The sequence below is a fragment of the Coregonus lavaretus genome (genome assembly GCF_964263955.1).
Source record: "Coregonus lavaretus genome assembly, contig: HAP1_SCAFFOLD_286, whole genome shotgun sequence".
Taxonomy (NCBI): Eukaryota; Metazoa; Chordata; class Actinopteri; order Salmoniformes; family Salmonidae; genus Coregonus; species Coregonus lavaretus.
In genome coordinates this window covers 488587-502008 of record NW_028167034.1, presented here as the reverse complement: position 1 = coordinate 502008, position 13422 = coordinate 488587, and the positions used below count along the sequence as shown (strand labels likewise).

Below are 13422 nucleotides of genomic sequence, written 5' to 3'. Positions count from 1 at the left end.
GCACACATTCAGTGCCTAACAACACACTATACAATACAAGTAAAATGATATACAACATAATTCTGACAAAATAAATGACATACCTGTACACGAAGAGACAACACACAATAGCTTAGCCCTTGGTGCAGCCACAGCTCTCGGGCACCTGCGTGAGCACATAGAAACTCACTGTCTAATCAGAGACTTCAACACATTAGTTCCCACAATGAGTTCATCAACCTGCCCATCAACAATAAGCACTGGGACTACATAACAGAAGCCATAAAGTTGCATTTTTAAGTCACACATGCCCACTGGGCTAGTTTGTTCCCACCACAACCCACCAGGATGATGTCTGAAGGAGCTAGAAAGTTCCCCTCTACCACTCCTGCCTCCCTCAACCGAGGTACAATATCTGCGCGCAGAGTAGTAGCCATGGACCCACTATCTAACATCCCCTTCAGCTCAACTTTATCCTGTACTAGCACAGTGGTGTAAAACAAACTGTCATTCTGAGTAATTCTCATTGTGTTCTGAAAAATGACTGTGTTGTTCTTGGGTACTGACTCACAAAAGTAAGAATAAACAGATTGGATATCATCATCAGTGGAGGAAAAATAAGAATGCCCCACATTGCCCTCATTTAGCAGACGCTCTTATCCAGAGCGACTTACAGTTAGTGCATACGTTATAAAAAAATGTCATACCCCCCGTGGGAATCGAACCCACAACCCTGGCGTTGCAAACACCATGCTCTACGAACTGAGCCGGCCATTCCCTCCACTACCCTAGGCGACGCTGGTCCAATTGTGCGCCGCCCCATGGGTCTCCCGGTCGCGGCCGGCTACGACAGAGCCTGGATTCAAACCAGGATCTCCAGTCCCCCAGGACTGTGTTGTGTTACCTGCTTGACAATAGTATTGATGTCCCCCAGGAGAGCAGCAGCAGGTTGCACGTTGTTCCCCATCTCCTCAGCACACAGATCAACCTTGACATTGACCTTGACATAAATAACGTATGTGGAACGTTACTACAACATACCAGCAACGACACGACAGGAAGAGCGCCGTGCGTGACACATGTAACAGCAGCTGGAGGAGTGGCCAAACCTCAAGCTAAACACAACAGAAATAACCAGGCAGCACCACATAATGCTAAGGCTGACACACACACGTTCCCTTTTATAAACCGGGTGACTCGAGCCCTGAATGCTGATTGGCTGAAAGCTGTGGTATATCTGACCGTATAACATGGGTCACGTTGAGGGAGGAGGTCAGAGACCTGGCCGTGTGGTGCCAGGATAACAACCTCTCCCTCAACGTGACCAAGACAAAGGAGATGATTGTGGACTACAGGGAAAAAAAAGAGGACTGAGCACGCCCCCATTCTCATCGACGGGGCTGTAGTGGAACAGGTTGAGAGCTTCAAGTTCCTTGGTGTCCACATCACCAACGAACTATCATGGTCCAAACACACCAAGACAGTCGTGAAGAGGGCACGACAAAGCCTATTCCCCCTCAGGAGATTGAAAAGATTTGGCATGGGTCCTCAGATCCTCAAAAAATTATACAGCTGCACCATCGAGAGCATCCTGACTGGTTGCATCACCGCCTGGTATGGCAACTGCTTGGCCTCCGACCGCAAGGCACTACAGAGGGTAGTGCGTACGGCCCAGTACATCACTGGGGCCAAGTTTCCTGCCATCCAGGACCTCTATACCAGGCGGTGTCAGAGGAAGGCCCTCAAAATTGTCAAAGACTCCAGCCACCCTAGTCATAGACTGTTCTCTCTGCTACCGCACGGCAAGCGGTACCGGAGTGCCAAGTCTAGGTCCAAAAGACTTCTCAACAGCTTCTACCCCCAAGCCTTAAGACTCCTGAACAGCTAATCATGGCTACCCGGACTATTTGCACTGCCCCCCCACCCCATCCTTTTACGCTGCTGCTACTCTGTTAATTATTTATGCATAGTCACTTTAACTCTACCCACATGTACATATTACTTCAACTACCTCAACTAGCCGGTGCCCCCGCACATTGACTCTGCACCGGTACCCCCCTGTATATATAGCCTCCCTACTGTTATTTTATTTTACTTCTGCTCTTTTTTTCTCAACACTTTTTTTGTTGTTGTTTTATTTTTACTTTTTTGTTAAAAATAAATGCACTGTTGGTTAAGGGCTGTAAGTAAGCATTTCACTGTAATGTCTGCACCTGTTGTATTTCCGCGCATGTGGCCAATAAAATTTGATTTGATTTGATTTGAAATGTATTTTGACTGTTCGAATTACGTTGGTAACCAGTTTATAATAGCAATAAGGCACCTCTGGGGTTTGTGGTATAGGGCCAATATACCACGGCTAAGGGCTGTATCGAGGCACTCCGCGTTGCATCGTGCTTAAGAACAGCCCCTAGACGTGGTATATTGGCCATATACCACACCCCCTCGGGCCTTATTGCTTAAATATAGATGTACTGTACAGCACTAAGACAGCCATGACATTATTTGGAGAGACCACAAAGACTTATAGAGAAGCTATATAATTGATAGACTAAATCCAATAGACTGAGTCAAATACCTTTATACCTGGTTACAATGAAATGTAGTTCACTATGAAATGACCTGTGACTAGGGTTGCAAAATTACAGTTACTTTCCCAAAATTCCCAGAAATCCCTGTTGGAAGATTCCAGAAATCAGAACGGAATAAGAAGAAAATCCGAAAAAAAGAAGGAAAAAAAAGAAACCCTACTGGTGACCTTTGACCTAGCTGGATGACCTTTACTTGGGTGTCAAACCTGGGGGGAAGGCCAAAGTGCAGGATCCAGTTGAGTCTGGCACCAAGTAGGACCACAACATCAGACTGGAGCAGAGCTCTGCAGTCCCCACCAAGACCATAGAACCAGGAGGATAGGAAGAGGAGGAGGAGGAGGAAGAGAGGAGGAGGAGGATAGGAAGAGAGGAGGAGGAGGATAGGAAGAGAGGAGGAGGAGAGCAGGGACAAAACAAAATGTAATGAAAAGAGGCTAGTTATAGGAGTAGTGTAGTTGTTTGATTGACACCAGTTTACATTGACATGACCTGGCCAGGAGAGACTAGTTATAGATAGGGATTTCAGGAGTTTCGTGGTCCGTTCAAATGGTCAGGGAAATTATTGGTCCTACTTATACAGTCAATGGTCTGTACATGAATATGATGCCAGCTGAGAGAAGGAGAGGCTGACCTGGAGCGGGCAGCAGCAACACAGTTGGGGTGATCGTCAGGCAGCACCCCTTTACCCATGGGGGTGGGCAGGAAGGGCAGGTCACACCCCTCCACCAGCTCCTTCAGAGCCCCCTCTGCTCTTCCATGGGCTGCACCTGCAGAGGGACACAGACAGAGGGCACTGCCACACGGATTTCAACAGACTGGCCTTCACAACTGGGATGCATTCAGCTGAGCAAAACGTTGTGCAACGTTCAGATAGAAATATAGCATGTAGAACGAACGTGCCTCTCGGACAGGTAGAATGAGAAATCATGTCAACAACATTTGTCTACTGAACGTGGCCCTATTTTCGACTGAACCGTGGTACATTTACATTTTAGTCATTTAGCTGACGCTCTTATCCAGAGCGACTTACATGAGCAATTAGGGTTAAGTGCCTTACTCAAGGGCACATCAACAGATTTTTCACCTAGTCGGCTCGGGGATTAGAACCAGCGACCTTTCGGTTACTGGCACAACGCTCTTAACCACTAAGCTACTTGCCGCCCCGGCTGTGGTACAGTGCTATATGTGTTACAGTGCGTCTCACCTGGCTATTGATCTCTCCTGGACAGACGCACGTAACATAACTGGAAGTAGCGTCTGTCAACAGACTGGGATGTGACAACTTTGTTCCGGTACGCTGATTTTTCACCACTAATCATTTGGACAAATCACGATTTCGCAGGTACTCGCATCTTTTCAATTTCAGAAGGGGAGGGGACATTTGGCCCATAAACTTGCCTGAAACTTGCAGAGAGTTTCCGTTTAGGGGGGTGGAAACTTCGCAAGTGGCGTTAGTATCTTTCTCTTAACATCTCCCCAGACCTTAACCAAGTATCTGACGCAATTATGCAAGATTTTAGTTCTGTTTCCCCCAGATGATCTGGCTATTAAAAAAGCAATGCCTACATTTGCCAATGATGAGTAAAGGCCGTTTGGCTCCTTTCAGGACCGCCAGTGCTTCTGTGATCGCCATATGGTCAGCCATACTCACAGGAGGAGGTGGACTACAGGGCACCTCTCTGACAAAGGAAATAATAAATAATAGGTCAAACATTAAACATGTTACCTAGCAACTGTATTGCATATGTAAATACATCATGAAGGTCTATCGAGGCTTATTGCTATTCTCTGATGAGAATATTTTGATATAGTGCTATATTTTCTAAGTAATTTAATTTCTGGTTCACTTCAGACGTTAAAAGGTATAACAAAATAAAATAAAAATGACTACGGTGATGTGAATTCAGAGGTATACATATTCAACAGTAACGCATTAGTATACATTTTAAATGGATGAAAGACAGTGATGGCCACTAACCTGGCTCTGCTCCTGTCCAATTTAGCATTGACCATGTCCCCAGATATGTCTACGTATACAGCACCTGGACGTCCATACATGCTAGTGCGTGCTGCCTTAGACAGACCAAACACCCTTCCATTCAGATCAATTAAGGCTGTGCTGTGCTCTTATGAAGCAGTTAAGGTACCTTGCTAAGCTGGAAAATTAGAGGTCAGAAAACAGACAATTGCAGGTGATACCAAATGATATGAAGAGGACTACACAGAGGGAGTCAGAGTAGACTGTATACCTTCTCTACCACTGAGGAGATCATATCCAGACTGCTAGACCTAGCAGAGAACTTACTGTACAATCTGCATGCCTCCACCTGACAGAGAAAGAGGACCACAAATAACAAATGATTTCCTCTTTCAGCAATTAAACTGCTAGGGCCAGTTTCCCAGACAGAGATTCTCTATTGAGTTTGCTTTTTAGGTCATGACTAGGCTTAATCTGTGTCCCGGGATACCATCCCCTAATGTTCAATAGTCATAAATGTCATGGTTGAATCGGTACCTGTGGAAACTCTTGAAACGCCCCAGTGGTCTCTTGGTTTTTATCAGAGGAGCCTCCAATAACAATCACAGGCCTACAGAGAGAGAGGTATCACACAATGACATCAACTGACAAGCTGAGATAGTTTGGAGTCCTCAGATCATTTTTTGCAGTGTGCGGATAGCATCCCTTCTTTTGAAAGGCCACTGAACATGAGTAGTAGGGTCTTCTGTTTGTGGAGTTCTAGCATACCAGCAGTTCATGTTAGCATTGGCCATTGCACCAAGTGAATGGATGAGTCCCGGTCCAGACACAACCAGACATGCACCTGGACTGGAGAGGAACAGACAGACAGAGGGAAAGACAGGAAGACAGGCAGACAGACACACAAAGGGTCAGACAGACAGGCAGACATAATTAGCAATGCAAAAAAGCTATGAAACTGACCCTCACACACTACACGCTCCTGTAGTCTATGTAAGGGTAGTTAATATCACATGATTTGGGGAGAGCTGGTTTAGTAATAAAAAGGTGGCTTAGGGCTTGTTCATTGCGCATTCCCACATACTTGATTCCTGAGGCTTGAGCTGCCATAGCTACTTCAATGACTGGAACACCAACTATTCCAAACATATATTCTACATTCTGTAGAGAGATACATGTAGATACAGTATATTTACATTTTTTAAAACATTTTTAGTCATTTAGCAGACGCTCTTATCCAGAGCGACTTACAGTTAGTGAGTGCATACATTTTCATTCTGAATTGTATATGAATTGTTACAATGTAGTTTAGATTTTCTTTGCATTGACACACACATTGGCATGCATCAACAAGGGTGTTAACACAGAGCTGCCAACTCTCACGCTTTCGCCGTGTGACACACGTTTTTGCCTGTTTTCACACGCACTCACGCCACACATCCAATTTCTCAAGCAAAAAAAATTGGCAGAGACTCGTTCGTTCCTTTTTTCAAACTCCCCGACGGTAGATGGCGCTGATGAGCGCCAATGAACCATATGTGCTGCACCCCGAAGTTAGCGACAGAAGAAGAGATACCATTGCCGTGAAAGTCAACATAAGATGAGCAGGTCACTACCTTTTTTTTTTTTTGTCATTTAGCAGACGCTCTTATCCAGAGCGACTTACAGGAGCAATTAGGGTTAAGTGCCTTGCTCAAGGGCACATCGACAGATTTTTCACCTAGTCGGCTCAGGGATTAGAACCAGCAACCTTTCGGTTACTGGCACAACGCTCTTACCCACTAAGCTACCTGCCGCCCTGAAGAAGTCTGATAAGAAGCTGAGCTGAGACTAGGTATGTAACAATGAAATGTCGTCCAATTGAATACTCACTCTCTTAAACTTTAAATCTTGAAATAAATTATTTGTTTGTGCGTGTGAACATGATTTAGTGTGGTGAATGTAAACTCAGCTGATTTCGAACAGGTAAGATGTATTCCAAAGAATTTAACATAAATACAGGAAATGTGTGCAATAGAAGTAGGTATGTTTTTGTAACTGAGAGTAGAGTTATTAAACCAACATGACCATTTTAATTGTTTAAGGTTTCAAAGATGTCCCGTAAGAGACCTTTGCCAGGACAAAAGCGAAACCTTTTATTTTATTTAAAGAACCAGCCAAGTGAGAAAAGACAGACAAACACACTGACAGAACAGCCAGAACGATTGATAGAAACGACAGGACAACAGACAGAGGAGCAACACAAAGGACAGAGAGAGCAGGAGACAGGACAGACTGACAAACAAGCAGAGGAGCAACAGACAGGACAGATTGACGCACATGCAGAGGAGCAACAGACAGGACAAATAGAACAACCAACAGGGCAGATGGAAGAAGACACAGAGGGACAGAAAGAAGAGACCCCCCCAATCCAACAGCAGGGCCAGAAGAGTCGTGCTCTGGCTGGAGCAGCAACATATAGATCCATTTTCAAAAATGAGTGGACCTCTTCATGGCCATTTATTACCAGAGGGAGCCTCAACACGCACTACTGGTGTGCAGTCTGCCGTATTGAAAACTCATGTTGCCACCAGGGTGTGACAGATGTAGTGCGCCATATAAAAAGCAAAAGGCCACCAAGATAAGCAACGAGCTCTCCTGTCCACAGCCACAATATCCCAATATGCAATGGCCGTTCCATCTGTTGGGGGTATGTCTGCACAAGAGGTTAAGGTATGATATGTGTAATGATTCTGTCAAGGTTCAATCAAGAGTTTTGTGTTCTAGTTGATCACGGTAAAGTCATGGTTGATAGTTTTGACTAATTTGTGGTTTGTATTTCAGTGTAGTACAGTCCAGTTTTCTTAATTTGAGATCTTAGTTGCTGAATGTGTTTTTTACCTGTGCCCTATTATCGCAGGCGTCTATTTTAAATAAACTATGGTCTTTTGGGAGGATTAATAATTTTTAATTTCTTACAGACAAGAAGGGCTGAGGTCAAAATGACAGCTGGGTTGGTAGTTCACAACGTCCCCCTAGCCTTTGCGGACCACCTGGGGCCTCTCCTAAAATAATGTTTCGGAGATTCGAAGACAGCGCAGGAGTACAGGTGTGCCAGGACTAAGTCATCCTGCATTACCAATGAAGCACTCGCACCATATTTCACACAGGAGCTTGTGATGGAGATGAAAAAAGCCCCGTATACCCTTGTTACGGATGGGTCGAATGACACTGGTATTTCACAAACTATTTGAGATTTTTCTCATCTGCAAAACATGTGCTTTGTGTATTTTTAAACATCTAATAACATGAACATCTGTATGATTCTAACTTGTCATTATAGGAGTGGAAAAGATGAACCCGCTTACTGTCCGGGTCTTCATGGGCAGCAAAGTTGTCCACCAGTTCTTAAATACGTGCACAACAAGTGGGAGGAGATGTGGGCCAGCAAGTGAGATCTTCACCAAAATTAACTCCACCATAGAGGAGCATGGCATCCCTTGGGAGAACTGCATTGGTCTCTCAGTTTACAATGCAGCTGTGAACATTGGACCACGTAATCCCATTGCCTCTAGGGTGCTCCAGAAGCATCCCAACACCTATATTCATGGTTATCCTTGTCATGTGGCACATAACACCGCCAAAGCTGCAGGAGTGGGATTTTTTAAAGATGTTTTAAAGTGAGTTAAGGCCTGATTTATCTTTACATGTAACTTTTTATTTGTATCCTAATTACGTGCATTGACTGAATGCGTTACGATTGATTTATGCATTGCAGGTGTACGGTTTTGATTTTGAGGATATGGTAGTGGACATCGGTTACTGGTTCAAGGGTAGCTCAAATCGGAAAGGATACCTGTCAGGTATGCATGTTTGATACTATTAAGTGTAATACTGAAATGCTGAGCTGTAGAAAATATATGATATGGATTTAATGTCTAAAACAGAGTTTTGTGAGCTCCATGAAGCGGAGTACATGGAGGTCCTCCTGCATATCTCGGTCCGTTGGCTAAGCCTTGAACGTTGTGTGACCAGGATCCTGAGGCTGTATGAACCTCTGGCCAGCTACTACAAATCTGCTAGTATGGTCATCAATTTTCAATTTCATTATGCAGCAACTACATGGATTGTTAGTCACATACTTGTATTAATGACAACCTCTTGTTTTGTGTTATTTATTGATTGATTCAAGATGAAAATCAGGCCAGGTTCAAGAGACTTGTGCAGACATTCACTGTCCCCATGACAGAAGTGTACCTGCTGTTCTTCCAAGCCACCGTACCAACTTTCACTTCTTTCAACTTGCTGCTTCAGAGAGAGCAGTCATCAATATTTTTGTTACATGATGAGGTGGGATTGGATTTTGCAGTTTTTTTCCATTCTGTGTTTCTTGCTGATATCTGCAGGGGTCCTCTAAAACAGGTTTCACCTACTATTTTTGTAAATGTCTGTTATAGATGGTGAAATTCGTACGCAAGTTATGTTCCAAGTTTATGGTTCCAGCAGCTCTGCAGTGCCATGAGGAGCCTTGTGAAATTGCCTTTGAAGAAAAGGCAAACCATTTACCAGGTTAGTATTTGACTATTATTATGATCAAACACTGTGATATGTGATATTTAGCCTTGTACATTATACCGATATGCTGTATTGGGTTCACAACCAGGGCTAAAATTAACAGATTACTTGACGAGGGTGACATCACACCACAGCAGGTGGATTCATTCCATGAAGCTGTGTTGTGTTTCCTGACAAGTGCTGTGGACTATGCACTTAAGAAGCTGCCACTGGAAGAGCTTCATGGAAAAAAATCAAGGTATGTTTTTCCATTGTGTTTTGGTGCATTTTCCATAGGTGACAGGAGCCAAAGAATTCGAGAGGCTTGCTGCCGTCGCCAAGCTTGTCCTGGTGTTGCCCCATGCAAACGCAGATGCTGAGAGGGTGTTTTCAGTTGTGGGACTGAACAAAACCAAGAGAAGAAACAGCCTAGCATTGGATGGCACCCTGTCCTCAATAATGACCATAAAGATGGCCAATCTGGAGCCCTGCTTCAAATGGGAGCCCCCCTCCGATATCATCAAGGCCTCCAAGAAGGCCACAGGCCAGTATAACCATGCCGACAGATCATAGACAAGAGGCCCATTTGAGATGAGCCAGGTCTGCGCAGAATCGATTACCAGCGATCACCGCCCAATGCATGCTGGTTAGATTTGTGTCCGACTTGATCCCGACTTTCTCTGACGTCATGCACACGCGGGCAACGATAACCTCATGAGATCAAGGCAGCCGCAGTTCTGAGATGCAGGCAGTGCAATTGCTTTTCACCGACTGCAGGACCCAGGCGGACCCAGGACAAAAACTCACTATGTTAACATATGCTATTCCACATAAACATCTAAATGTTTTTCTACAACAATATGAATAGTTAGCTATACCAGTGCAATGACCTATGGCACACTTTCACAACTCGTAGTGCTACATTCTCACTGCCAAGGACATGATCAGCGACTAATATATTCTTAGCAACACGGTTACACAGTATAACACTGTTTTATATAAATTGCACACACTTCACCTGAGCTTTTAGTGCCTCTGCAATGAGCTGAGCCCCAGTCACATCTTCCATTATTATTGTCGAGAAATCTGTTCAAAGTGCAAACGCGGTTAGCAATGCTTTCTTGGACTTGTTGTTCAGTAGCTTATAAATCGTGTTTAGATCTCTTGCAAATCATTAGTTTTTGTCTGCTTTCCAGCATGCATTACATGAGTAGCTTTTTCTTCTTCAGTGGGGTTTATAGACAGTTGGCATCCAACGTTATGGTGCATTACTGCCCCCTATTGTACAGAAGTGTGGACATGAGCCGTGCAATAGCAGTCATGAATATTTAATAAACTAGTAGCATTTTTCTTTTTTTATTGCAAGAAATACATAATAAGCCCTCATTATGTGTTTATAACTGCACTTAACTTAACACTTAACTCAATTAAGTCATTATGAGTGTATGACAGTATGAAAAAAAATATTATTATGCACTCACTAACTGTAAGTCGATCTGGATAAGAGCTTCTGCTAAATGACTAAAATGTAAAATGTAAATGACTTGAGTGTATGCATTATAGATATAGGCTTTTTTTTTTTTTTTTTTTTTTTTTTTTGTCATTTAGCAGACGCTCTTATCCAGAGCGACTTACAGTTAGTGAATAAATATATATATGTATATATTTTTTTTTACTGGCCCCCCGTGGGAAACGAACCCACTCCCCTGGCGTTGCAAACGCCATGCTCTATCAACTGAGCTACATCCCTGCCGGCCATTCCCTCCCCTACCCTGGACGATGCTGGGCCAATTGTGCGCCGCCCATGAGTCTCCCGGTCGCGGCCGGCTGCGACAGAGCCTGGATTCATAGAAAGTGTTACAAATGTTCTCCTGTCATCTTATAGGAGATCCATTCATGGATTTAGTTATGGCTTGAGAATGTGACTGGTCTACGGAGTTCTCCTTTATGTCTGTCTTTGTATGTGACAACAACTTTTCTGTATTATGTGTATTTCCACAATCAATAATCATAAACGGTACTTCACTATGAATACTTTTGACTATGTGATTTGAAGTACTTTACCGTTATCTTGCACATACATGAAGACTACTATAGACAGAAATCAATGCAGTAATGTTTTATTAAATAAAGGCTCTGATTAAAATATAATATTAATAAAATCAGGCATTTGGCTAATTCTTCTTCCCAGAAGCTCCTCTGAATGGTTTGGAGATGGCTCTGGAGAGAGCGTGTAACACCCTGACTATGAGTGGGCGTTTACGGGACTGGGACTCCTGGGGAGCAGGGGCCGGTGTGGTTGTCAGGTCCTCCTTGGGAGGGGAAGTGGATGGAACCTCTGGAACCTCACACTCAGCATCTGTCATAAGAACATTTCATAATCAGAAAATGAATGTGTGTGTTTGTGTCTGTCCATCTGCCTGCCTGTCCGTCTGCCTGCCTGCCTGTCTGTCTGTCTGCCTGCCCGTCCGTCTGCCTGTCCGTCTGTCTGCCTGTCTGCCTGTCTGTCTGTCTGCCTGCCTGTCCGTCTGCCTGCCTGTCCGTCTGCCTGTCTGTCTGTCTGTCTGTCTGTCTGACTGTCTGTCTGTCTGTCTGTCTGTCTGTCTGTCTGTCTGTCTGCCTGTCCGTCTGCCTGCCTGCCTGTCTGTCTGTCTGTCTGCCTGCCTGTCCGTCTGCCTGTCTGTCCGTCGGCCTGTCTGTCCGTCGGTCTGCCTGTATCTGTTGTCACTGTTTTAACAAGCTTGTCATAGGGTGATACATCAATATGACATTATCGATGCTTATCACTTACCCTGTGAAATATGAGTCTCTCTGAGACGTTTGGTAGGCAGTGCATCCTGTTTAGGGTGGCTCTTCGGTTCCCCTTTTGTCTTGAACAGCTGTTGACAAAACACATCAGGACAACTGAGCCTGTGTAAAATACAGAGTGTGCATCCCAAAGTGCACCCTATTCGCTACGCAAGGCACTACTTTTGAAAAGGGCCCATAGAGCGCTGGTAAAAAGTAGTGCACTATATAGGGAATAGGGTGCCATTCGGGACATAGCCATTGACTCTCTCCCATGTGTATTAGGATTGCATTACAGCGTCCTCACTCAACCTCCTAAAGACAATGACAACAGTTTTGTTCTAATGCTGAGAGACAATAGGGGTGTAGTGAATCTGTAGGGTAAAATTCAGCCCTGCCTTACAGAGGTAATCTCAAAACACAGAGCACCCTACCTTAATCATGATCTTTGGAAACTTATGCATTTTCGGTAGGAAACGCCACTTCCTGTTCTTCTTAGTCTCTTCCCCTCTGGCAGAGGGAAGGCGGGCCATGCCGTCAGCCTTTACATCAGCCGGGCTAAGGCTCCTGGCAGGGAATTCCTCAGTAGCATTAAGGTCAGCTACAACACCATGAGTGATGTCACTTGTGGCATTGCTGGTGTCTGAGTGAGAAGAGCACGCTAGTGTGACCGACCTGTGTACAATAACTGGGAGAAGAGGACGCAGCCATTGAAGTCAGTCACTGCATCCCAAATGGCATTCTCTTCACTTTATAGTGCACTACTTTTGACCAGGACCCATAGGGTCTGGTCAAAAGTAGTGCACTAAATATGGAAGAAGGTGCCATTTTGGACACAACCAGTGAATTTTACATCATAAAACGCAATGTATTGAGCATCATGTTACAATTAAGTCCTATGCAGATGAAAAGAGGTACTTTCACTTACCATCCTCCATTGTAGACTTGGACACATAAGTCAGGCTGTCCATCACCACGTCTGTCATCAACTTGATGACCTGATCCAAAACCATTTCAGCTGATGGTGGCAAAGGCCTTCCCATACACTGCCCCAGGAGTCTCCTAACAGAAGTCTGGGCAAAGTTGTAAATGAGCTCTGAGGCATCGTCCTTTGACAGCTTCCTCAGGGCTGGTTTAGGCAGCGCTGGTTGAGAGAGGCTTCTGTGGCCAACCATGGATTGAAGCTGACGGTTTATGGTTATCTCCTGAATGAGACCATGGACCTTTGCGATCAGGTTGCCAGATGCACCTTGAAGGGCTTCAACTGACAGGAGCCTATCCAGATGTTCTTCTGCTGAAGTCATCTCTGGGTCGTCCGTCTTCAATGTGTCCATTATAGTTTTCACTATGATATTGGTGTCAGATATGTTTATTTCTTGTTGGCTCACAAGCATTGACCGTGAACCTGTCTCGTCCATTGCGATTGAGGTATGGGATTCTGTCCTTGTGATCTCATCGGCAGCGCTCATGTCAGGCAACTGGTCAAGGCTCTCCAGTACAGAGTCTAACATGTTAGTGGCTATCAGACACTCCTCACTTGCAATCTGCCCAACA

The 13422-nt window shown here is 44.6% G+C and overlaps 1 protein-coding gene across 1 annotated transcript; it reads right to left on the bottom strand.

Annotated features, from left to right (window-relative positions):
• Nucleotides 1–841: 841 nt before the first annotated feature.
• On the bottom strand, nucleotides 842–12881 carry LOC311113960 (2-hydroxyacyl-CoA lyase 1-like; the record flags this gene model as incomplete). The annotated part of the gene is made up of 10 exons (XM_084189229.1): nucleotides 842–967; nucleotides 2749–2854; nucleotides 3202–3337; nucleotides 4137–4249; nucleotides 4549–4643; nucleotides 4820–4897; nucleotides 5086–5158; nucleotides 5317–5397; nucleotides 11873–11892; nucleotides 12867–12881. The coding sequence occupies 10 exons, from the start codon at nucleotides 12879–12881 to the stop codon at nucleotides 842–844; spliced, it is 843 nt and encodes a 280-aa protein (XP_084045355.1).
• Between the last annotated feature and the right edge of the window lie 541 nt (nucleotides 12882–13422).